The 26,655-nt window shown below is 52.3% G+C and overlaps 1 protein-coding gene across 1 annotated transcript; it reads left to right on the forward strand.

Annotated features, from left to right (window-relative positions):
* Nucleotides 1-25,308: 25,308 nt before the first annotated feature.
* LOC136540091 (senescence associated gene 20-like) lies at nt 25,309-26,454 on the forward strand. The gene has a single exon (XM_066532083.1). The coding sequence runs from the start codon at nt 25,691-25,693 to the stop codon at nt 26,096-26,098; it is 408 nt and encodes a 135-aa protein (XP_066388180.1). The 5' UTR covers nt 25,309-25,690; the 3' UTR covers nt 26,099-26,454.
* The last annotated feature ends 201 nt before the right edge of the window (nt 26,455-26,655 follow it).

Raw genomic sequence — 26,655 nt, forward strand, 5'->3', positions numbered from 1 at the left:
GGGTCGAACAAGAGGCAGCCTCTGCCAAGGCCGTCGCCGAGCAGCTGGAGGCGGAGCAGGGGCCACACCTACTGACAAAAAGGTGCGCTGGCGAGGGCTATCAAGGTGGCCGAGGCCTCCCGGGTCGAGGCCTTAGCCTGGAAGGAAAAGGCCGAGGGTGAGTCCTATTGAGCCACGCCCCTTGTTTTATTTGTTTTTCTTGCGTTCGACCCCTAACTCCCCGACATGACACAGAGCTGGAGAGGGAGGCTTCCAGGGCGGCCGAGGCCTCTCGGGTCGAGGTCCAAAACTGGAGGGAGAAAGCTGAGGGTGAGTCTCATAGGCTTGTGCCTCTGTTTGGCTTGTTTTCTTTCGTGCTTAACCCTATCCCGCCTACCTTGGCGCAGGGTTGGAGAAGGAGGCCTCCCGGGCAGCTGAGGCCTCCGTCGCAGTGCAGGCGATGCTCGAGGCTGAGATTTGGGAGCACAACGTGCCGTAGAGCGCCATCCGTACCACCTGCGAGGCCCTAGAGGTCGGGGGGGGGGGTCGAGTTGGGCAGCTCCCTCGGGGGCCGCTTGATCGCGTTGAGCGGCCGAGTTCACGAGCAGCTCCGGGGGGCGCTGCATACGGGCGTCAAGCATGCCCTGGCCATTGTCTCCTCACACTACGTCGGCATCGACCTTGAGGCCATCAACGACGGTTACGTCGTGGCTGATGATGATGAGAAGGCCGAGGAGGAGGTCATGAAGCTGGTGGAGGCGGCTGAGGCCCCTGGCACGGCACTGGCCAGGTTGTTCGAAGAGGAGGTGGTTCCTCCTATGCCGACCGCCGACGCTGGCGACCCTGAGTTTTGATCTGGGCCAAAGGGGCCATGTAAATAGATTATGACTTACATCATTGTACCATGACGCTTGTGGCCGTCGAGGCCTTTTAAAGTACTTGTGTGTATATGCTTTTCAATTGTTTTTATTATATTTCTAAGCCTCTGCCCTCTGTCTCGTCTTTGAACATATATCTTGCAAAAAACTTCCTCGGAGCCTAAGCTGCCCTTCGGGCAAAAGGTGGTGAGGGAGTTGCCGTAGCCCAGGGGCGTAGGCCGTCTCGCGGCTCGGCCAGCCTTTTGGCCCTGAGACAGACTTTCGGTCCTTAGGTTTTTACTATCGATTTGTCAAAGTATGCGAGAGAGTTTGGCGTAGAAATTTCTTTGAAAAACGACTAAAAATGGTGTCTAGGACTTAGGGGGGGTTCCCCCTTCTAGCCCCCGAGGGAGGCTCGGTTCTGCAGAGGCAGAGCCAAGTCTTGTTTGAGCCCCACGGTGGGCACCTCTATAGAGGTAGAGCTGAGTCTCCCTTATAGCGTTATCGTAACATCGATCCCCCATCGTTGGGGGGATTTCTTGAAAAATTAGAACAACTAAAGAACGCTTCTTTATTGTATTTCGAGAAACAATGTATATAATACTTGGAAATTTAAGGGTAGAAGCGACGTAGCTGTTCTATGTTCTAAGAGTTGGTGAGGATTTCGCCCTTCTCGTTGGCTAGCTTGTAGGTCCTGGGCTTTAGCACTTGGGCGACGATGTACGTCCCTTCCCATGGTGGGGTCAGCTTGTGGCGACCCTTATTACTCTGCCTCAGTCTCAGCACCAGGTCGCCCACTTTTAGGTCTCAGCTTTGAATGCACCGGGCTTGATAGCGTCATAGGGCTTGCTGGTACTTGGCCGAGTGTAGCAGCACAACGTCTTGGGCTTCCTCTAGTTAGTCGAGGGCGTCCTCGCGGGCTGTGTGGTTGCTTTGCTCGTTGTAGGCCTATAGCCTCGGGGAACCGTACTCCAAGTCAGTGGGGAGGATGGCCTCGGCTCCATAGACTAGGAAGAACGGTGTGAACCCCGTGGCTCGGCTCGGAGTGTTTCTCAAGCTCCAGATGACCGACGGGAGTTCGAGAAGCCATTTCTTGCCAAATTTCTTCAACTGGTTGTATATTCTTGGATTGAGACCCTGTAGGATCATGCCGTCTGCACGTTCTACTTGGCCGTTTGTCCTAGGGTATCCTATGGCCGACCAGGCCACACAAATGTGGTGGCCGTCGTAGAACATCAGGAACTTGTGGCCAGTGAATTTTGTCCCATTGTCAGTGATGATGGTGTTTGGAACCCCAAACCTGTGGATGATATTAGTGAAGAACAGCACCGCTTGCTCGGATTTTATTCGAGTGATCAGACGAGCCTCGATCCACTTGGAGAACTTGTCAATAGCTACCAGCAAATGGGTATAGCCCCTGGGGGCCTTCTGTAGAGGCCCAACCATGTCCAGCCCCCACACGGCGAATGGCCATGTAATGGGGATGGTCTGGAGGGCTTGGGCCAGGAGGTGCATCAGCCACGCATAGTACTGGCATCCCTCGTAGGAGCGTACCAGCTTGGTGGGGTCAGCAACCACCGTTGGCCAGTAGAACTCTTGGCGGAAGGCGTTTTCGACGAGCGTGTGAGGCGTTGCATGGTGCCCGCAGGCTCCTACATGTAAGTCCCAAAGTAGGGCTTGGCCTGCCTCGGTGGTGATGCACCGTTGGAGGACGCCATATGGGCTTCGCCTGTACAACTCGCTGTTGCTGAGGACATAAGTTTTGGCTCATCGTGCAAGCCGTCGGGCTTTGGTCCTGTCTATAGGAAGCTCTCCTCGAACGAGGCAATCTAGGAACGGGACTCGCCAGTCCATGCCCTGGTCCGCCTCGGGAGGCTCCGCATTGATTTCCATGGCCTTGGGCTCGGTCGTAGGGGTCTCGGTGAAAGAGGGGGCCTCGGGCCCTACAGTGGGCTCAAATGGTGGGTCCTCTTCTACCGCCGAGGCGTAGTCGATGGAAGGCTTGTGGAGGTCTCTGGCGAAGATGTTCAGGGGGACCGGGGCCCGTGCCGATGCCATCTTGGCCAGTTCATCCGTGGCCTCGTTGAATTTTCGCGCAATGTGGTTGAGTTCGAGGCCGTCGAACTTGTCTTCTAGGCGACGTACCAACTTGCAGTACGCCTCCATTTTGGGGTCATGGTAGTTCGACTCCTTCATCACTTGATCGACGATGAGCTGCGAATCGCCCCATATGTCGAGACGCTGTACTCCAAGTTCGATGGCGATCTGCAAGCCATTGACGAGGGCTTCGTATTCGGCTGCGTTGTTGGAGGCGGTGAAGTGGAGCCGGATCATGTAGCACATGTGCACTCCGAGGGGTGAGATGAAGAGCAGACCCGCGCCTGCCCTGGTCTTCATCAGGGACCCATCAAAGTACATGGTCCAGCATTTCACCTAGATTTGAGCAGGTGGCAGTTGGGTGTCGGTCCACTCAGCCACAAAATCAGCCAAGACCTGGGATTTAATTGCTTTCCGAGGCGCAAAAGATAGGGCTTCCCCCATGAGTTCGACGGCCCACTTGGCTATTCTACCCGAGGCCTCCTGGTTCTGGATTATCTCTCCCAGAGGGAAAGACGACACCACAGTTACCGGGTGGGACTCGAAGTAGTGATGCAGCTTGCGTCGAGCCAAGACTATGGTGTAGATCAGCTTCTAGATGTAGGGGTAGCGTGTCTTAGCCTCGGAGAGCACCTCGCTGATGAAGTAAACAGGTCGTTGGATGGGTAGAGCATGCCCCTCTTCCTGCCTCTCGGCTACTACGGCCGCGCTGACCACTTGGGTCGTTGCGGCGACGTAGAGTAAGAGGGCCTCACCCTTGGTCGGTGGCACTAGGATGGGAGGATTGGTGAGCAGTGCCTTGAGCTTGGTGAGGGCTTCTTTGGCGTTGGGGGTCCAAGAAAAGCGTTTGTATTTTCTCAAGAGGCGGTATAGAGGCAAACCTTTTTCGCCAAGGTGCGAGATGAAGCGGCTCAGGGCCGCAAGGCGTCCCATAACCCTCTGCACTCCCTTGAGGTCTTGGATTGGTCCCATGTTGGTCATGGCCGAGACCTTCTATGGGTTGGCCTCGATGCCATGCTTCGAGACTATGAATCCCAAGAGCATGCCTCGGGGGACCCCGAAGACACACTTCTCGGGGTTGAGCTTGATGCCCTTCTCTCTGAGGCCTTTGAAGGCTATCTCCAAGTCGCCGATGAGATCACTGGCCTTCCTGGACTTGACCATGATGTCATCCATGTAGACCTCGATGGTTTGCCCGATGTGCTCTCCAAAGACCTGGGTCATGCACCGCTGGTATGTGGCCCCTGCGTTTCTGAGGCCGAATGGCATAGTCACATAGCAGTACATGCCGAATGGGGTGATGAAAGAAGTCGCGAGCTGGTCGGATTCTTTCATTTTGATTTGATGGTAACCGGAATACGCATCAAGGAAAGATAGGGTTTCGCATCCCGCAGTGGAGTCGATGATTTGGTCGATTCGAGGTAATGGGAATGGAACCTTTGGACATGCTTTATTCAAATCGGTGTAGTCTACACACATCCTCCACTTCCCATTTTTCTTCTTAATTAATATAGGATTAGCTAACCACTCTGGATGGGACACTTCCTTGATGAACCGATCGCCAAAAGCTTCTGCACCTCCTCGCCGATAGCCCTATGCTTTTCCTCGTCAAATTGGCATAGGTGCTGCTTCACCGGTCTAGAGCCGGCCCGGATGTCCAAGGCATGCTTGGCGACCTCCCTCGGTATGCCCGACATGTCCGAGGGACTCCACGCGAATACATCGGCATTCGCGCGGAGAAAGTCGACGAGCACAGCTTCCTATTTGCTATCGAGGGTGGCGCTGATCCTCAGTGCCCGGTCGTTGGAGCAGGTGGGGTCGACCGGGACGAGCTTGACGGCCTCTGCAGGCTCGAAAGTCCCGACATGATGCTTGGTGTCGGGCACCTCGCTAGCAAGTCGGTCGAGGTTGACGATGAGGGTCTCGGCCTCCACGAGAGCCTCGTCGTACTCGATGCATTCGACGTCGCAGTCGTATGCATGCTCGTACATGGACTCGACAGTGATGACGTCGTTGGGGCCTAGCATCTTGAGCTTGAGGTAGGTGTAGTTGGGGATCGCCATGAACTTGGTGTAGCACGGGTGCCCTAGGATAGCGTGATAGGTCCCCTTGAACCCAACCACCTCGAAGGTGAGGACCTCCTTGCGGTAGTTGGAGGGAGTGCCGAAGCAGATGGGCAAGTCGATGCGCCCGAGGGGTCACGTGCGTTTTCCTAGCACGATGCCGTGGAAGGGCGCGGCATCGCCTCGGAGCCATGACTGGTCGATCTCCAGGAGCTCCAGGGTGTTGGCGTAGAGGATGTTGAAGCCGCTGCCTCCGTCCATCAACACCTTGGTGAGCCGGGTGTTGCCGATGACCGGGTTGACGATGAGTGGGTACTGCCCAGGGTTTGGGACATAATCAGGGTGGTCATCCTGATCGAAGGTGATTGCCTCCCAAGACCAGTCGAGGTATCGGGGAGTGGCCACCTTAACTGAGAAGACCTCTCGGCACTCCTTTCGCTGACGCGCCATGAGGCACGCTGAAGGCCCGCCAAAGATCATGAAGGCGTTGTGCACCTCGGGGAATCCATCATCCTTGTCGTTATCCCTATTGCCGGCGCCCTTCTTCTTGGCATCGTTGTTGGGGAGCCCGAGCTTGGTGTAGTAACGCCGGAGCATGGTGCACTCTTCGAGGGTGTGCTTCACTAGGCCTTAGTGGTAAGGGTAGGGCTTCTTAAGCATGTCGTCGAAGAGCTCGGGGCCTCTGGCGAGGCCTCGGGGATTCTTGCGATCTGCGGCCGCGACTAGACCGGCCTCGAGGACCTCTAGCTTCCCCTGGCGACCCTTTTTCTTTTTCTTAGGGAGATGGGGGCCGAGGCCCTGGGGGCCGAGGCCCTCCGCTTCCCCTTGGCGTCATTGTCGGGGAAGATGGCCCCGATAGCTTCTTCGCCCTAGGCGAAGTTGGTGGCGATGTCGAGGAGCACGGTTGCCATGGTCGGTATGTTCCGGCCTAACTCTTGGACCAGGTCTTGGCAGGAGGTGCCGGAGAGGAATGCCTGGACAATTTCTAAGTCACCGACGCGGGGCAACTCGGTGCATTGCTTGGAGAAGCATCGGATGAAGTCTCGGAGAGACTCGTCCGGCATCTGGCGACAACTCTTGAGGTCCCAGGAGTTCTCGGGGCGCACGTATGTGCCCTGGAAATTCCCGACGAAGACCTTTACCATGTCGCGCCAGTTGTTGGTCTGCAAGGGAGGGAGGTGTTCGAGCCAGGCTCGTGCCGAGTCTGATAGGAACAAGGGGAGGTTGCGGATGATGAGCAGGTCATCATCCACGCCGCCTAGCTAACAAGCTAGGCGGTAATCAGCCAGCCACAGCTCGGGGTTGGTCTCGCCGCTGTACTTTGAGAGGTTGGTCGGTTGTCGAAACCGGGCCGGGAAGTGGGTGCCGCGGATGGCCTTGCGGAAGACTCGAGGGCCAGGTGGCCCAGGAGAAGGACTGCGGTCCTCCCCATTGTCATAGCAACCGCCTCAGTGTGGGTGGTAGCCTCGGGCGGGCCCATCGTTGTTGTGGCGCCATGGCCTGCTGACCACATCGTGGTCACCTTGCGCCTCGCGTCGGTCGCTGAGGCGGTCGTGCACCGAGGGGGCCTTGTTGGCTTTTGGTGCCCGAGCAGGCTTGGGACGAACGGAGGCCTCTCTATCCTACCAAGGAGGTGTCCTGGGTAGTTCCGAGGCTCCCCCACGCCGTCGAGAGGCAGAACTTTCAACCTACTATACCGCAGTGGTCTCGAGGAGGTCTCGGAGCTCGCCGTGGACCCATCGCCCCTCCGAGGTAGAGGGCTCGGGCATTGTCCAGAGTAGCATCGCTGCTGCCGCGACGTTCTGGCTAGCGCGATTGAAGATAGGGGGTTGCTCGACCCCTTCGTTGTTGTTGATGCGGTGGTTGATGTCGCGAGCCCTCCGCCGGGCTGCTTCGCCATCACCGCGACCCCGCTGCTCTTGCTCAAGAGTGTCTCGGAGCTGCTGCAGAAGGAGTCGGTCTTGTTTGATCGTGGCCTGAAGCTCACGGAGCTGCTCCAGGTCTAGGCATCGAAGTTCCTCGGGGGCGGGGTTCTCGTTCCGCGCTGCTGGGGGCTTGATGCGTGGAGGTGCGGTGTCACCTGCCCCCTCGTGGGGCGGGGAGCGATTGCCTGCCCCTTCATCCTCATTGCTCATGCTCGGCATCCCGAGCTCGACGTTGAAGCACTCACGAGTGGGATCATAAGTGCCTTCGTCATCAGAGTCGGAGTAGCCGAAGCAGTAGTCGCTCGCGGCCATGAAGCGACGCATGGCTTTAGGGTCGCGAAGCCTAGAGAAGTCCGCTCCGGCCCACGCCTCATCCTCCTCCGAAGGGTTAGCGTGGGTGTGGGCCAAGGTTGTGGCGATGAGGTCGAGGGCAAAACGTGGGTGGCGTCCTGTGGGCTCTGCGTGAGCGGAAGCATAGGCGGAAGCATAGGCGGCAGCGGCATTGCCCAACCCGAAGGGGTACGGGGATGGCGTCGTCGCCAGGCTCCACTCCGCTAGAGTCGACTCCTCATGAGGTGGCGGGGCAGAGCTTGATGACAGGGCGTTCCTCCGTGAGCTTTCCCTTGCCCAGGCTTAAGCTAGACAGGTCCCCATCCAGGGACTCTGTACCAATAGCCGGGTATGGGATACTGGCGGAGCATGGTGCGTCGCCCTGAGCTCACGCGGTGTTGAGGTGGTCCCGCCCGCATCGTGCCTGGTGAGCACAACAAGAGCGGCGGCCCAGGCGCTGCCTGCGCCTGGGCTGCTGGTGCGTGATGTCGTCGTCGGTCGATGGGGCTCTAGGTGGGAGGAGTACCATATCATACTCATATCCTAGAGACATGAACTCTAGGCTCCATAACCAGATCACCGTGCCGAGATGCAGTGGTCGCATAGGGTCTGTCGTCCGGAACTTGTTGGGATGACTAAGCTGACACGCAGTCTGGCCCCTACCTGGTGCGCCAACTATCGGTGTTTTGGTCCGACGGGTCCTCAACCGACTAGTGAAAGTGTACTGTGTGCCCCTAATCCTAGATGATGATGCAAAGAGACACAAGGTTTATACTAGTTCAGGCAATAGGTGCCCTACGTCCAGTCTGAGAGAGCGATCCTGCATTCCTTGCACCGACGTGCTTGTAGTAGGGGCTTACAAGCCGAGCGAGAGAGGGAGCTAGTCCCAGGTCTCTGCGTAGAGTGGCGTGGGCTGCTTGAGATGTTGATCTCTTGTAGCGAGAAAGCGTGTGTGTTACAGAGCGTTGTGCGTTGCTTGCACATGTGTCTCTGTGGTAGAACCTTCTAAATTATAGGGCCCACATGCACCTGTCACTGTCCGACGACCTTTGACATCTGTGCATATGTTTCCAGTAATTTAAGAAGACTGTCGGGTGTCCTTGGGGAACCCCGAATCATCCACGATTTCCGAGTAGGATCACATTACAGAGTCATTGCAGTATTACAACATTTATTCAAATATCTACACCAGAGTAAAAACAGCGGAAGTCTTACAATAACATAATTTACAAAACAGTAGCTTCAAACTTCACAACTAAGTTCGATGATTATTACAAACTATAGTAGCAGTGGAGTGGCATAATTAACATAAACAAACACCCAAAATAAAACTGTCCTACCCAAGGACCACACATTCACTTCTCATCGTCAGATCGAACAATAGTCATGCAGCACGATCCAAAACAGATCTGCTCATGAGGCTCACCTACAACAAGGGTCAATGAACCCTGAGTACAAAAAGTACTCAATAAGACTTAACCGAAATACTAACTGATAAATTTAGGAATGCAGGCTCAGGGATTCAAGGTATAGCTTTAGCAATAATCAAAGTTATTTTGCGTAAAAGCTTTTTAATAAAAATTCTTTAATTCGACATTTGTAACTTCATAAAATCATATACAAAGCTGACATGATCCGTATGGAGATCATGAAACTTCATATCCAACACTTTCTCAACCAGTCTCAGGTTCCAGTTATTAATACTACGATGATGAACAGTGAGTTGAGTCTCCATAACCGAGGAGCAACGACGATTCTAACTGATTAAAACCCAGCTAGGAATTTTAGACCACACGACATATGCAGGTCCCCGACCTACATATACCAACCTATTCTCAGATCCTCTAAAACAAGAACGGGTCCACGCCACCCGAGAACACAGTACTCCACCAATCCAGCCCATGGCCACGTGGGTACACGCTATTCCCGACATCTCTCCACTCCCAGTGCGCGAGTAGCCATTCTCATACTAGAATCGCCAAGTTAAGGCTTACCGGAGTATGTGGTTAGTACTACAAATTCTCACCTCATGCAATTCAACAACGGACGTGCCTTAATCGACACAGGCGGAAAGAACCCGCTCACAAGACCTCCATGTCTTGTGGCTCACACACACCGAGTCCGCCCGGTCTAGATTTATTACTCCACATTCCCATGTCACATGATAACACAAGTAACCAAAGTTCCATTTAAAACTTGCAGGTGGCAGGTAATCACCTGACTTTCATCGTTCTAAGCATAGCTAAGCAAAACTAGGCATATACGAATTTAAAACTGGTAATATGGTAAATATGGAATAACAAGGGTGGTAATGCACCAATTTGGTTTATACTTGACTCCTATTCACTTAATGCAGTAAAAAGAAGCAAAAGCGAAATTGATTTATAAAATACAAGGTTGGGTTGTATGCATCCGGGGCTTGCCTTCGTTGACGGAAAAGTCTGGTTCCTGCGACGTTTCACAAGTATTCGATCCGACCTCAACATATGGATTAACCTCCTCAACAACTTGATTAACTACCACGTGTTCACCTTCGTTCACTACATGTAATAACAATGCCATGTTTAACATGACGCGGAATACGGAACGTGATGCTCGATGATGGATGCAAAAATTAACAATTTGAATACAACTTTCCTTCGCGGTACAGTTATAAGTCAAACAAACTAAATCTTTTTCGTAACACATATATCAATTGCCAAGGATCATTATCAACAAATGACCCAAGGTCATCACTCAATCAAAATTTCAAACAAAACCTAAATCATTAAAGGTTACTATTTGCTTTTATGAATTAATTATTTAATTCAAAATTATGAAATAAATCAACTTATTCTAATTGAGCTCAAAATTTTTGTAAATGTTCATTACATGATAAGTAAGTGGAAAAACAAATTTCATAATTTTTGGACAATTAAATAAGCCTAGAAAAATCATGGAAATCCATTTATTAATAAATTGAGCAAATTTTATCACATTCAAAAAGTGCTGAAAAACAATATTTCATATTTTTCTTAAATAATATACATCACAGAGGAGTCACACAAAAATTTTCATAATTTTTGGAACTCTAAATAAATCTACACAAAAATAACAAAAACAGACACTATTCATTCAAATCTGAAAAACAGAAATTCATTTTGAACTACGCAGTCACTGACATCCCGACCCCACCTGTCATCCCTAACCTCGCGCGTTTGACCACACCGGTGACTGCGCTGACCGACGATATCTCGTCGACGGCGAGACCAACGGCGACGGCCGAAGCACCAAAACACTCCCCTCAACTAGGCGCATCATTCTAGGGCACAAGCTGGACTAGCTACGGACTGGACCGAGCACTACGCCGGCCATGGCGGCCACGACAGTGTGGCTATGCTACGCTGGCGACGCGAGACCTGTAAAGCTTAAATAGATGGCCCAGGAAGCATCAGCAGCTCACCCCAAACGCGACTGAGTAGAGCACAAGGCCAGAGGAGCAACGGAGAGGTGGGTCGACGTTCCAAGCAAGCACGGCGGAGCAGATCGTCGTCGGTGGCGATGCTCCGGTGGCTGTGGCGGTCAAAATGAGAAATCAATGGGTCATGGAGTACTACAGTATCGTGGCGAAGCTGAAGCAAGACTCAGCAGGGGCAGAGGCACACCGTGGAGCTCTGGCCACGATGAAGTACTCGCGACGGGGACGCTGCCGGCCGCGAGGAAGAAGAGCGCGCACCGCGAGTTTCCGGTGAAGACAAGCCACAAGGACTGGTTTGCTAGATGCGCAAGGAACTAGTGAAACTGGGACACGCTTTGCTGCGATGGCGCGGGCGCTGGTTCGACGGCAAAAGCTCAACGGAGCTATGGCAACGGTGGCGGTGGAAACAGAGGAAAGGAGCGGGGGCAAACGGCGACGGCCAGGGCTAAATAGAGCGGCTCAAAAGCACAAGGAAGCCACGCAGGAGACTTCTCCGTGCCAGCGCGAAGCCGAGGACATCCACGCGTGCGCCTGGAAGCGAACCGAAGGTCGCCGGCGGTGTAGCTACGGCGGTGAACACTGTTCATAGTATTTACAAGTTTGCCATTTGCCAAAATTCACAAATTACTCTCAAATTTTCATAACAACTCAAAAATCTCCAAAAACAAAAGTTGTTCAAAATCAAAAGTTCTACAACTTTGCTTTTATAACCAACCCCTAATTCAGTCTAGATTTTGAAATGAACTTTTGAATTCAAATGGGGGAAATTTAACGAATTACGCCTTTTTGAATTACTCCAAATTTTACTAAATAACTTGAAAAACTCCAAAAACAAACTTTGTACAACCTGTGAAGCTCTACACTTCTGCTTTTGGGCTCAACCCTAAAATATGCTTAGATTTTGAAATGGATTTTTAGAGTAGGGTTTAAATACTAAAAATCAGGGTTTTCTGGAAAATTCAAATCCAAACCAAAATTTGACTTGATTCAAACAATTCAATTCAACACTCATAACCCAAATGTAAACTTGTTTTAGTGAATGCATATCAAAGTTTGCAATTTGACCAAATGCCTTGCAATGCATATGATGATATGTCTAGTTTTTAGTATTTAAACACCCGGGGTGTTACAATCCTTCCCCCTAAAAGAAATCTCGCCCTGAGATTCAAAGCCATAGAGTAAGTAATGGAAAAGGAAATGTATCAGTCCAAAAACATCCAAAACTTGTCCACAAAACAGCTGAGGTTCCTTTACAAAACACAACTTGTACAACCGAGCTAAACTAACATTACTCTATTCTATATAGACGCTAGAAACTCTGGAAATTTTTCTAATAAGTAATCTTCTGATTCCCAAGTAGCTTCTTCTTCTGAATGTTGATTCCATTGTATTTTATAGAACTTGATTGTCCGTCTTCGAGTAACATGATCTTTCTGATCCAAAACTTGGATAGGATATTTGGAATAAGTCAAATCTGGTTCAAGTTCCACTCCTTCAACCTCAACATTCTACTCAGGCACTCGGAGACACTTCTTCAATTGAGAAACATGGAACACATCATGCACAGCTATGAGATGTTCAGGTAATTCCAAGCGATATGCCACTTTTCCATACCTTTCCAAAATTTGATATGGTCCAATATATCGTGGTGCCAACTTTCCTTTTACACCAAAACGGGTAACTCCCTTCATTGGTGATACTTTCAGATATACAAAATCTCCTTTGTTAAATACCAATGGTCTCCGTCTTCTATCCACATAACTCTTTTGGTGGGACTGAGCTATCTTCAAATTACTCTGTATTTGCCTAACCTTGTCTTCTATTTCTTTCACAAGGTCAACTCCAAAGAATCTCCTTTCTCCAGGCTCAGACCAACTCAACGATGTTCTGCATCTACGACCATAGAGTGCTTCAAATGGAGCCATTCTAATGCTTTCCTGATAACTATTGTTGTATGAGAACTCGGCCAAAGGTAAGCATTCATCCCACTTATTGGAATAGTTAAGGACACAACACCTTAACATATCTTCAAGTACTTGATTAACTCTTTCAGTCTGTCCATCAGTCTGCGGATGATAAGCTGTACTATACAGAAGTTTGGTACCTAATGAAGAATGCAATTGTTTCCAAAAGTTAGAGACAAACTGTGTACCCCTATCTGACACAATAGTCTTGGGTACTCCATGGAGACTCATGATTCTTGCAAAATACATCTTGGCATATTGGATCGTAGGATATATTGTCTTGACAGAAAGAAAATGTGCTGACTTAGTGAGTCGGTCTACAATAACCCATACTGAGTCAAATCCCTTTGATGTCTTGCGTAGACCAACAATAAAATCCATACTTATGTCCTCCCACTTCCAAGATGGAATAGGTAATGGTTGTAATTCACCAGCAGACCTCAAATGTATAGCTTTCACCTTTTGACAAGTATCACACTTTGCTATATATCTAGCAATCTCTATTTTCATTTTAGTCCACCAGAATATTTGCTTTAAGTCATGGTACATCTTGTTACTTCCCGGATGGATAGATAACCTAGTAGCATGTGCTTCTTCAAGAATTGACTGCCGCAACTCAGGAACTTTTGGTACCACCAGGCGATCCTTAAACCATAGCACATCTTCACCATCTATGCTAAAGCATTCCACTTTTTCCATTCTTGACTCTTTCCTTGATATGGGCTATACCCTTGTTTTCCTTTTGAGCAACAATAACTTGATCTCGAATAGTGGCTTCAACAATTATGTTGGTCAAGCTACCTTGTTGAATTACCTCTACATTCAATTTCTCCATTTCTTGGCACAAAGTCAAACCCATTGTTCTCACTGTCAGACAATTGCAATAACTTTTACGACTAAGGGCATCTGCAACTACATTTGCTTTACCGGGGTGATAATGTACTTCCAAGTCATAGTCCTTAATCAGTTCTAACCATCTTCTTTGTCGCATGTTCAACTCTGACTGAGTAAAGATATACTTTAAGCTCTTGTGGTCTGTATACATATGGCACGTATTACCAAGCAGGTAATGCCGCCAAATCTTCAGAGCATGAACCACAGCTGCTAACTCCAGCTCATGAGTCGGATAGTGTTCTTCATGCTGCTTAAGTTGCCTGGATGCATAGGCAATGACTCGGCCTTCTTGCATCAACACACATCCAATACCAATACCTGAAGCATCACAATAAACATCAAATGGCATTTCGATATCAGGTTGGGCTAGCACTGGTGCAGTAGTCAACAATCTCTTCAAAGTCTGGAAAGCCTCTTCACAATCAGATGACTAGACAAACCTGACTTGGTTTTTCAACAATTCAGTTATGGACTTTGATATAAGTAGCCCTATTACTATGGTTATGTATCCAGGATAGATGGCACTCTATTGACTTAGATAGGCTTGATCAAGTTTTCTGCAGGTACACTCACTCGAGCATAGTTCGATAGTATCGACTAGTTACAGGGAGAGAATGATGTGCTAAAAATCTGAGAACGGTTGCCCTATATGTTGGCAACAGGGAAAGGACGTATAGGACGTGCATTCATGCATATCCTATTTGTGCATTGTCGTGCCATATTGCTTGCAGATACGCCATTCATTGGGTCGCGCGTGTCGTATTGTGCACGACGAACTTGTTCCTGTTCTAGAGTAGGTCTGCACTATGGCTTCGTGTTTCGCGTTCGCCGTGGTTCGCGCCGGTCGTGACCCACATCTCTCCGCACCCCTTTCTGCGCTCTTGTCAGACCCTTGCCCTGCAGTCGTACTAGTCAGTAATGGCATCGCACGTCGCTCGCCTCGAACGCGCAGGAATTGGTCGATTTGTCGTAGTGACCCCACGCAGGAACCCTGGTGAACCACGCCAAGACCACTGAATGCTCCGCCTTTATAAGTAGAGCCTGGCTTAGCCATTGGTACCACCACTCGGTGCACTTTAGCTCACTTAGCTTTTCCTTTGAGCTAGCTTTTCGCTTAGCCTTCCTTGCAACCACCACCAAAGATGGCAGGAGCCTGGGTTAGTACCTACTGCCTGAACATTGAGGGTTTTCCTAGAATCCTGCATGCCACCCTGCAAAAGCTCAGAGTCAATGATCACCCCGAGTATGAGGGCCATGAGTATGAGGAGCATGGCACCGAGCGGTGTGAGGTTACCGTCTACATCGGGAAGAGTGAGGAGTTCCCCAACCTCACTGAAGCCTGGAGTGTGACCACGACCGGATTTCACTTCATCGACACCTACCAGGTTATGGCCCGCAAAGCCTTGCGGTACCTCTGCCAGATCTATGAGGAGCCCATTGCTCGTAGTCCCATGCGGTTCTTTCCTCCTTTGGACAAGAATCGACGGGCATGGAGGGCCCGCATGGAGGCTTTGCAAGGAAGGGATATGCAAGAGGACAGTCCCACCGTGGTGCACTTGACAACGTACCTGCTTGCTCTGGATGAGCAGTACAACCGTCAAGCCTTGGAGCTGAGGGCGTGCCTTTGGCGCGCCGAGGAAGCCGAGATCTTCAACCGAATGCTCCAGGTGCAGCTCACCGAAGTGCATGACAGCGCTGCAGCTGCTGAGAGCCGAGAGGCTGCCATGGAGGAAGTTCTAAAGGAGGCCGAAGATCAGCATGTTCATCAGCTGCGGGTGGCCTATCTTGTGACCAGGGCCGAACGGAGGATGTTGGCTGCTGGAAGGCAGGATGCCCCGATCTTGGAAGGGATCCCTATCCACCCACCAGAAAGAAGAAGAACAAGTGTTGCAGCACCGCCCGCACCTCCACCCTCGGAAGTGTCAGAAGAAGAACCCTCGATTCCTCTTGCTCAGCCGTTGCCACGAGGGGATGTAGATTAGTTGCCTTGGGATGTTGTACCCATAGTAGTAGTGCTTTTCATCGCTGTCCTCCGGTATTGTATTCTTGTTGTTGTTGTTCGTCCGTAGTGTTGAGATCGTCTGACCATAGGTGAATGCTGTGTCGTGAATGGAGCCTGAATGTCTGTACGCTATACCCGTATAAGATCATTGGAATATGCATTTTAATTATTTCGTTGTGTTTATTGTGTTCCTTTACTTTAAGTTTCGGTAGACGTGCTTAAAGTTTTTCGGGGTGATATTAAGCGGGTTACAAGAGAAGTTGACATTCAGATGCCAGTAGATCAGTTGTGATTGGATAATATAGGACACTGTATCAGCTAATTGTGGGTGTCCCAGCAGAACACTTGAATCTTTTTAAAATAAATCCGTCGTTGGATTTGAATTCCTTGTCCCTTGTTGTGGAGGGAAACCTTTGTTGTTTGAAATTTTTTCCCTTGTGATACCCCCTTACTCTGTGGTCTATGACCCCATCGCCTTCATGGCGTGTAAGTTGGTAATAGTTGACTGGTTAAAAGCTTATGGCGCCACGACGAAACCAAGGGCTTCGTGTGGAACAGCTGCCACATGTGACGCTGCTCGGCACGCGCTGGTATCAAGGTTGTTAACCAAGTACCATTACCAAGTTACACCGCTGTACCATTTTGTTTTTAAAATTTTCTCCTTGGAAATGTTTAAGTGTTCAAATGGGAAGTCCACAATGGGTTGATGCAGAGGTGTTCTCCCAAGGTAAACAAGAGATGGTTTGGAGAAGGAAAGTATGACATGGTGTGGGTTTACAGAAAAGACGGATGTGGTAAAGGAAGGAAAGCAAAAGAAGAGTAGTAAGGAAGGTTAACAGTGGATAGCCAGGAGTAATAGAAAAGTCAGAGTGGATGTCATGTCCCAACCCTGTTTTTAGTTGACCGTGCTTCGCATGCTGGGTCATTTCGTTGCGTGCCCTACAAACGCCGTCTGTGTCGGGATCTGTAGGACCCAGTTTTCGCGTGGCCGCGCCATCGTGCAGTGCTTGCCGTCTTTGTGCACTGTGCGTTGCTCCTTTTCCCCAGCATTCGGTCGGCTCTCGACTCTCCTGCCTCGTCCCTCGTGCCGGACCCCCCTCATTTCCCCTTCCCTCTCCTTTCCTTCTTCTTTTGGTGACACGACCGCCTGCACGCCTGCCTCGTCGAGTGGACCCCCTCTACTCTCCTTTATTTCCCCCTCCGCCGCTCGCGCAGGGAGCGCACCATGTTTTCGATCTTATCTCCACAGCATGAACCATCTGTGTATCCCATTCATTCCGCCTCCACTTCCGGTGTGTTGCTCCTCACCTCCGTTCTCCTCTATAAATGCCATTGGTCCTTGCTCTTCTCCTTCATCCCCATTTCCCCTCTCATTCGGAGTAGAGCTACGAAATCCAGTCGTCATTGTGAAGCTAGGTTTGTCAGTTTGAGGTGAGGATGTGATCTGAGAAGAAGAAGAAAGGATCCGGTTCATTGAAGAAGTTCAAGTTCCCTTTTGGGTAGTCAATCTTAGGGTTCACGATGTTTTACTTCTCAATCGACTGTTTCTGGATCTGTTGGTGCTACGCTATGTTTTGGATAATCATTATCTTGTTGTTTCTCCATTGTCCTCGTCTATCTCGACTTCTGGATTAGATCTCAGTTGTACTAGGTTGCTCTTAACCATGTATCCCTAGCTCCCCGTGTGGTTTAGTATTCGAAGTTGTGTAATCTTTCGTGTAATCCCTGATCTACGAACGTAATCATGTTTTCCCCTTCTGGTTCTAGTTTCGAATCTCGGGACGAGATTCTTTTTAAGGGGGGTTGGTTGTAACACCCCGGTGTTACAGCCTCGTTTAGCACTGCGATTTAGGCCTAAGGAAAAATTTTCGAATCGAGTTTCTCGGGTTTTAATTTAAAACGTACTCGAGGCGATAAACGAATCCTATATGACTTAGTTTCGTGGACTCAAATACACGCTCAAGTGAAATTACGCCGTACGTGGGGATATTCCGGAATGTCCGATAACGATTTTAGCAAGTAAATGATGAAGGGTTTGTTCTGTTAGATTAGGCAGGAAAAGCGACTTTTATAAGTAAAATGAAATCTATAAATAAATAGAACGATATATATATAGGTATATATACGTTACGACGATATGTGTAAACAATGGATTAGAAGGCAGAGCAACGTATGCTTGTAGCGTTTGACTGTACAAGTTGACCGACTGCTCCTCGATATTTCTGGTCTCCGCTTGTCTGCCTGCTGGTCGCTGTTGTCTCCTTCCCACTGTTTTCCCCATCTCTGGCTTGCTATTTTTATTTTAATCGGTGTCCCTGCGCTGTCCTTCCGCGTCGCTGTTGCAGTTGACCATGCGCAGGTGCACTTTCTTAGAGCTGTCTGTGCCAACCGACAAGCTCTGCTGGCCCTCTTGGCCAGGCCAAATCCTTCCTGTCTTTCTCTGCCCGTGTCTTATCTCTGCCTATCCTCTGATGTCCTTGTCTGCCCGACTTTGTTTCCCCTTTTCTTCTACCAGGCGAGCAGTCGAAGCCGTCCTTACCAACCTCCTTTCCTCGGTTCCTGCCTTGCGCCCGCCATGAGCGCTCGAGCTCCTCGCGCCGCCTCACCAACCGTGACCCCGCGCTACACCATGCCGCTGTATGCGCTCCCGCCCTCGCTGGAGCCGCGGTCCAGCTTGTTTTCCCCGCTTGTGATTGCCACGGCGTCCTGGTGCACCACCGACGCGCTGCCTGGCCACCGCACGCACGGACGCGCCCGTGCCCTGCGGTCACCCAACGAGCGAGCCCATCCCGTGCGCAGCTCCACCGCCCTCTGTTTCCTCTCCCCAGCTCGCCCTCCTTTCCCCGCACCGGCTTGAGCCCGTGCGTGGCTTCGCGCCTCCCTCTTGCTCACCGAGCCACCGTGGCCTTACAGCATTTGCGCGTGGCTCTGCTCCGCATCATCCTCGCCACGCCGTCTTAGAGCGTCGTCCACGCCCGAGCCCACGTTGCCGCTCCATTCCCTACTCAGGTGTGCGCCACCTCCGTCGTGTGCAGTGACGACCACCACCATCGATCTCCTGCGTCCTGCCGATGTAGTTCGATTGGGTTGGCGGTGAGCACCTCCAGGCCCTCCTCCACCTTCTCCAAGCCACGCCTTTTCCTCTCCTTGCCGGTGTCGAGCCGCTTCCAAGCTGCAGTGGTCGTCATTGGCAGCTCCCGTGGCCCTCAACGCCTTTTCCTTTTTTCCTCCCTCATTCATGCCATGAAGCGTAGAAATCAAATCCCCTCACCACCCTCTGTCTTCCCCAACTCGTGTCTCTCTCTCTCTCTCTTCCAGAGCCGAGCTCCCCACGAGCTTCAGTAGCTATCCTTGGTGGATGAGCCTTGGGCATGGCCGCCCGTGCCCTGCTACAGATCAAGCCGCTCTCCCGCCATCGTCGCACCACCGTGGCCACTTTGGCTGCCACCGCGTGAGCGCGAGCGCGCAAGACCCGTGCTGGAGCCGGTCGTCGTCATGACGTTTTTCCCTGCTGAACCGGCCGTCGATGAGGCTCGACACTCATCCCTCTGCTCTGCTCACGGTATGGGTAGAAGAAGGGTGATGCGCCCCTGTCCGCGCTGGGCCAGCCCGCCTTGGCCGTGTGGGCTGGCTAGAGGGCCGTTCAAGCACCACGCCTCGGGCCATGGCCGAGGCCGTCGGTCGCGCGCCCAGTCCGTTTCGGCCAGGTGATGCTGGACCGCGCGCTCCCTATACGCCTGCCTGGGCCGTATGGTGCCACGCGCCTTGGCCATGCGTGTGCCCGTCCGTTGGACCACTGGCCGCGCGCCGCGCCATGGGCCACCTGGCCAGCCTGCTTCCGCGCTGCTGGCCAGGCCGCGCCACTGGGCCACGCCGGGTCGCTGGGCCGGCCTGCCGTGCGCGCCGATGGGCCACTGCCTGCGTTTGGCCCGCGCTTGGTCCGTGGGCCGTTTTGGTGACAGCTGGTTCCTTTTTGTTTTTCTAAAGCACTTGGTAATTTAGTTTGGGAAGTAAACTTGTAAAATAAATATAAAATAGCATAGGAGTCCAAAAATAGCGAAACCAATTTTGTTAGATTCCTAAATTCATGATCAACATGCTAGTATATTTTGGTTCACATAGGTTGGTAATATTTTTGGAAGCTATATAATTAATCTACGATACTTAATATTGTAAAATATAAACTTGTAGGGACTTCCGTGATAAATTGGTAATAGTATTGGATCTAAAATCTTTGTAGTAGGTTCCTAGCAATATTAGGTACTCACTGTAATTTTTGTGGCTCCAAAATAATCAGTTGCTAAATAGATAATGATGTCTTATTTTGAATACTGATTAAATCGATAGAATAAAATAAAGAAACACCGTTGGTTTATATAACTAAAAGAATTGTTGAGAAATAACGTCTAATCCGACAACGTGTATATGTAGCCTAAGTACGGTCGTCGTTAGAACTAGCTCGTTCACTTGAGAGACGTAGAGCGTATTTATACGAGTCACGATTTCAGTCAGTTGATCATGCCCTTGCAATTCATTACATTGCATATCATGATAGAAACGTCGATGGATCACGGAGTCATCGGGAGTTGCTGGAGAAATGGTGCTTTTGGAGATCATGTCGCCATGATGGACAGCTAACTTCTGGTTATATTTTACCCAGGCAAGCCCCGGTGCACAACCCCTACTTTCTGCAGTTTAAATTATAATTGTGCATTAAGTTTTAAGGAGTTGGATGGAACCCACTTGCATATATATCTTTATTTCTATGAGTCTTACTAGTATGACAGGATCGTGTAGAATGCTTTGCTACAGGACTCCGGTAGAAGTCGAGTGATTGCCTGTCGCTCGCGAGAGATAGAAAATATATTACTGGATTATTATCACTGGAAAAACATAAATGGTGGAAAGGAAAATGGTGACCGGGCAGGGATATGGTTTGGGTATTGGTGGGTGTAAGAAGTTGTGTCGCCACGGATGCGGGTCACAGCTTGGTTACACCATTTTTTCCTGTCTGGTCGGTTAAGGACCGATCGTTGCATAAGATTCTAGGCAAGTCACAGACTTATTATCCTGAGCACATACTTGTGTATGGGCGCTTGGAAGACTTGTTGCTCTCTTGTCGCGGATCCGGCTCTTTCCGGACCGACTATTAGGATTTTATTTTGGTGGAGGAGGTCCTTACACCGCACTGAGTCCGGGACTCAGGGGCGGGGGCTTGGAGTCCCAGTTTGGACGGGGACCTGGACACCCGGGACAGGAGAGTGATGGGTTGGTCCTGCTTGTGCCCAGGGTACAAGCGGGGCATGTGTTTTCGGGGTACCCAGCTGGGGGCATTGATTCGTGAATCGCCGGGCTATCCGGTATGGCTTGTCTATGGTTTAGCATCGTACTAAGAACTGAAAGATGGAAGATGGAAAAAGGAAATCTGATTGCTTACCACCTGCTTGCAAGTAGCACATGTGCTTACATAGAATGGTTAGTTAATGAACCAATGCGGCTATTAATAAAAATCGAATGTAAGGACGCACGCTTAGTAATGCTTCCTGCAAATGCAATAAACCCACAAGCCAAATAGCCTTGCATATCCTTGGAGTCTTTTTTTTTCTCCTGTCGGGTAAGTCTTGCTGAGTACAATTAACTACTCAGGGTTTTATTCCCCCTGTTGCAGGTGACAGGTGGATGCTAGAGCTGACCCTTGTGTGTGGATATCTCCTGGTGGGCTCAGCGAGGATTCTTTTACGTTGCGATCGTAGTTTTTATTTACAACTCTCACCGAATATTTTTATAAATGAAAGTTTATAATTTGTTGTCATAGTTGCTATATATCCATGCTTCAACATGTCATGAATAGATATTTATTTCTGCTGTAATTCTGATAACAGTTTATATTTCGCTGTTACATTAAATTATTCATAACTCTGATAAAATGATTTCATTCCGCTGTTATAACAATAAATGTTATACTCTGATGTACATGTAAAGTGATGAAGAACTGGTTAATAACGATGTAAGCTTTATTCTCTCATTTGTGATCCTGATGGCAAAAATGTGGATTTTCGGGTTCTCCCTTGGGGTGTGCCCGACGGAACCGAGTAATTTAGTGTTCTCCCTCGAATGCTTAGTGTCTAATGGAAGACAAGCACTCATGTGAGGCATTAGATTAGGCGGTTCTGCCACAAGCAGCACCGCGTGGCGGTGAGGAGCAGGTGGCCACCGTCGGCGGAGGCGGGTTGGAGTTGAGGTGGGATTCGGCGAGCCGCGGGGAAGCAGGAGCTCGAGGCGTCGGCAGCCGGCGGGGTGGAGCTCGAGCACGCCGCGCTCGCACCCAAGGCGCGGCCTCATGGAGGGACGGGAGGAGACGAGCCCGAGGCAGGTCGCGGATGGGCGCCATGGCGTTCTGCAGCTTGTGCGCGAGGAGGCAGACGACTGTAGGGCGGAGAAGCAGGTGAACGGCGGGGACGGAGAAGGCCGCGTCCATGCCGCGCGTGTGCGGAGTCACGTTGCGTCCGTGCGTGTGCGGTGCGGGGAACGGGAGGTGGCGGCGGTTTGGGGGAGCCGGAGGTGAAGGGCGGAAGGGAGTTAGGGTTCGGCCGGGGGTGGGAGTGTGCTGCGGCTGCGCGGGCCGCGGGGCGCCGGGGCCTTATGAGGAGGGACGGAGGCAGGGACGCTAGGCCGGCCGCGCTAGGCTGCGGGGAGGGAAGGAGTGAGGAGGGGGAGGGGGGGAGGCCGGGCCGCTGCCGGGCCGGCTGGCGTAGGCTGGGCCGTGCCGTGCCAGCCCACGGGCCTGAGCAGCGGCCCAGGCACGGCCTGCTCCCTCGGGCCGGGCCAGCCCGGGCCCGCATGTCACCGGGTCGTGCCGTGCTCGTGTCGGGCTAAAAAAGCGGGCTTCGTGCCGTGCCATCGTGCCTCGGGCTGCATGGCCAGCTATTAGACCTCAGCTCGTGAGCAGCTCGCAAGCTGGCTCGTTAAAATAGTGAGCTATACTTTCTGCTCAACTCATGAAAAAGTTAAAACGAGCCGAGTCGAACCGAGCTGGGCCGGCCACGAGTCGAGTAAGTTGGCGAGCCACGAGTGTTTTCTCTAGCCCTAGTGGATATGTCTGGCATCAGTTTGTTAGTTCTCCTAAATAAAGAAAAGGAAATTCGCAGGAGCATGCACACGCACCAACCAACCAACGTATCGAAAACGATGGTGCCAATGCATGCAAACAGATATGATTCTTTGGTGGCTTGTGTGCGCCCGGCGGTGCAGTGCAGTGCCGTGCTCTCGACCGGTACAGGGATCCAGGGACACGGCACGGCACGGAGCCGCCCTCCCCCGATCGCCTCGCCCCCAGATGGAGACAAGACGAGCGGTGACAACTGACAACGCCCACGTCGCATGCCAGGGCCAGGCTTACATGGGATTCGCAGCAAAAAGTTGCGAGAGTTGCCGTCGCGGTGTGCCAGTGCTCGCGCTCTCTGACGCCACGGCCACTGGCCACTCCGCACGGCGAGCGCATGCCTCGTCCTCGACGACATCCGCGTGCGGCTCTGCACCGAGGGTCCAGTCTGGAGGGCAGGGACCGAGACGGAGGGTTTGGGATGGATGCGCCTACACCGAAGCGAACGCCCCGACATGTGTTCATGTGCATCGTCCGCTCATGAGCTGCTGCCGCACTGTTTCGTGGGGGCAAAACAAAACAAAAAAGGATCCGTTTTTTCAGTTCTCTGCCTGCTTTTCTCCTGATATCGTTCGGCTGTTTCGATTCAATTACAAATTCGCCACTTTTTTAGAACCATATTAAGAACCAGTTAAAAATCTACAAATGGGCGCCCAGCGCCCTCGAGTGTATTTCTCAAAGAAATATTTTTTGAAACGCCAGGGTAGCTGGCCACCATTAGTTCCGCAGGCACATTTTCCCGTGGAAAGCTAGAATGTCGTTCTGATCCTCCTATATTGAATCAAAATCGAGTCAAATTCGAGTAAACAAGAGTAGTCTCAGGAGACCAAGAGCGGGCCATGAGTATAGCTGGCCATGCAGCCCGAGGCACGACGTCACGGCACGAAGCCCACTTTTTTAGCCCGACACGAGCACGGCACGCCCCGGTGACATGTGGGCCCGGGCTGGCCTGGCCCGAGGGAGCAGGCCGTGCCTGGGCCGCTGCTCAGGCCAGTGGGCTGGCACGGCACGGCCTGGCCTGCGTCAGCCGGCCCGGCAGCGGCCCGGCCTCCCCTTCCCCCTCCTCATTTCTCCTCCCCTCCCCGCGGCCCAGCGCGGCCGGCCCAGCGTCCCTGCCTCCCCCCTCCTCATATGGCCCTGACGCCCCGCGACCCGCACAGCCGCAGCACACTCCCACCCCCGCCCGAACCCTAACTCCCTTCCGGCCTTCCCCTCCGCCCCCCCACCGCCGCCACCTCCCGTTACCCGCACCGCACACGCGCGGCATGGACGCGGCCTTTTCCTTCCCCGCCGTTCACCTGCTTCTCCGCCCTACAGCCGCCCGCCTCCTCCTCGCGCACAAGCTGCAGAACGCCACAGCGGCCATCCGTGACTTGCCTCGGGCTCGTCTCCTCCCGTCCCTCCATGAGGCCGCGCCTTGGGTGCGAGCGCGGCGTGCTCGAGCTCCGCCCCGCCGGCCGCCGACACCTCGAGCTCCTGCTTCCCCATGGCTCGCCGAATCCCACCTCCACTCCAACCCACCTCCGCCGATGGTGGCCACCTCCTCCTCACCGCCACGCGGTGCTGCTCCTCCACATGCCTCCTCTACGCGGATCCGGCCTCGTTCTACGCGGATCCAGCCTCGTTCTACGTGGATCCGGCCTCCTCATCGCTCATCCTCCGCGGATCCGGCCTCCTTATCGCTCATCCTCCGCGGATGTAGAGGTCGCATCGTTCATGGCCTTCCGAAGCAACGACGGTAGCCTGGCGCCCTGGCCTCCCCCTCTCTCTCTCTGTAGGTGTAGTGGGCCTTGGGCCGGCCCGGCACGCTGGATTAGTCGTGCTTCTCAGGCCGGCCCGGCACGAAAAACGGCCCAGCAGGCCGTGCCTAGGCCGTCGGCTAGGCACGAAGCCCATGGTGGCACGGCCCGCAGGGCACGTCGTGCCTTGTCTGCCCAACCCCTATCGGCCCGTGCCGGCCCGTTGCCGTGCCGGGCCGGGCCTGGCCCGCCCATTGGACATCTATAGCCATGAGCATGCGCCGCTCCAACATGACACCTGTGCTGACGCTGGTCCCGTCCGGGAATCTGATTTCGCTGTTAACCCCCTGCCTGAAATCTCAAGATATCTCAGCCCCAGACTATGACGGCCGACGGTCAAAGATGACAGAGACGTAGACACAGAGACACCAGGCCCTTGTTTAGTTCCCTTGGATTCCAGAATTTGGCACTATACAAAAAGAAGATTCTTCATCACATCAAATTTGCGGTACATGCATGAAGTACTAAATGTTGACGAAATCAAAAACTAATTACACAGTTTAGTTGTACTTTGCGAGACGAACGTTTTGAGTCTAATTAGTCAACGATCGGACAATTAGTACCAAATAAAAACAAAACGCTACAGTAGCTACAGTATATACCAAATTTTGGCGGCGCCGATTCAGCGGGCGAACTAATCAGGCCCCAGAGATTTTACAGCGCAGTCTCCAAACTGCGAGGACCTAGATGCTAATCTAGCGCTTAGCCGCGGGCGCGGCGCTGCTCCTATATAAACCACCCCGCCCGCCTCGCCACAGCCCACATAGTGCAGGCCAACACCGCATCCTCGTCTCCATCCATCACACCCGCTCTAGCCGTTTCCGTTGCAGAGTAGCTCGACAGTTTCTCAAAACCACATCCTCGAGCGGAGCGGGGAGAGGATCTCGGATCGGATCGGAGAGCCTACGCGGCGGTCGCGGCAGGAGCTAGCTGGCTACCCCTCGAGGTCGTCAGGGAGCGGCGGCGTCGCCGCGCCCGCACGAGACGGCGGAGCTGGACGCGACGGAGGCGGCGTTCGCTGGGGAGTCGGCGGAGCAGCGCAACCGCTTCCTGGTGCTGCGGCTGTACGAGGCGCTCAACGCCCACGACGCGCGCCGGGCGCAGGAGCTGCTGGCGCCCGACCTCGAGTGGTGGTTCCATGGGCCCCCCACGCGCCAGCACATGATGCGCCTCCTCACCGGCGCGGACCAGCGCGACAAGAACCACGGCGGCGGCGGCGGATTCGTCTTCTCCCCGCGCTCCGTCGACGCCTTCGGGTCCACCGTCATCGCCGAGGGCGCCGACGAAACGCGCCAGCTCTACTGGGTGCACGCCTGGACCGTGGGGCCCGATGGGGTGATCACCCAGCTCAGGGAGTACTTCAACACCGACCTCACCGTCACCCTCCTCTCCGGCGCCGCCGCCTCCTCCAAGAAAGCTGACATTGCAGGCGCTCCGCCTAAGCAGCAGGACGCTGCCTCTTCTTCCTCGTCGTCCCCCTCGGCAGCAGCAGGGCCCAAGTGCCTGTGGCAGAGCCGCCGCGCCGACAGCGCACACAAGTCGCTGCCGGGCCTCGTCCTCGCCATCTGAGACTAGAGACAGCAAGATCGATCTACCCTCCATTATATTAACCGTATAAAAAACCTAAATTTCCAAACTATTATTGCATAAATAATCTGGAACTGCTCTAGTCGTACTATGTATTCAGAGCCAGTCAGTGAAGACGTAATGACGTAGTATGCGTATGGACTGGACTGAACTGCTCCGTGTCGTGACTTGTGAGGTTCCGGTAACAGTTGCTTAGCTTGTGTCGTGTGTGTGGAAATAGTAAAGTTTGTGTTTGTTAAGTCATGGGTTATGGTGTGCGCTGCCATTGCTGCTAGTGTAATAGTCTGCTGTTATGTTCTGATGGGTGAATAAAAGTTGGATGTGAGTTGGAGGGTTAAGACATGCGTCTCTTCCCCTGTTCTTTCTTCCTCTTCTGATTTATGTATAAAAATTCTCTCTTTTACGAAAAACAAGTTTTTTTCTTACGTCTACTTGATCTATTGGTCTTGGTCTTTTGGACAGTTGGAGGCTGGTGAGTTCTGCCAGTTATGCGTATTTTAGTTTGACTAAAGTTTGACGAAGATTGAGCGAGCAATCTG

Source organism: Miscanthus floridulus, chromosome 2 (genome assembly GCF_019320115.1).
Source record: "Miscanthus floridulus cultivar M001 chromosome 2, ASM1932011v1, whole genome shotgun sequence".
NCBI lineage: Eukaryota > Viridiplantae > Streptophyta > Magnoliopsida > Poales > Poaceae > Miscanthus > Miscanthus floridulus.

Excerpts from the sequence above, each read along its gene's own strand:
- LOC136540091 (XM_066532083.1), top strand. The coding sequence starts at position 25,691 with ATGATGCGCCTCCTCACCGGCGCGGACCAGCGCGACAAGAACCACGGC.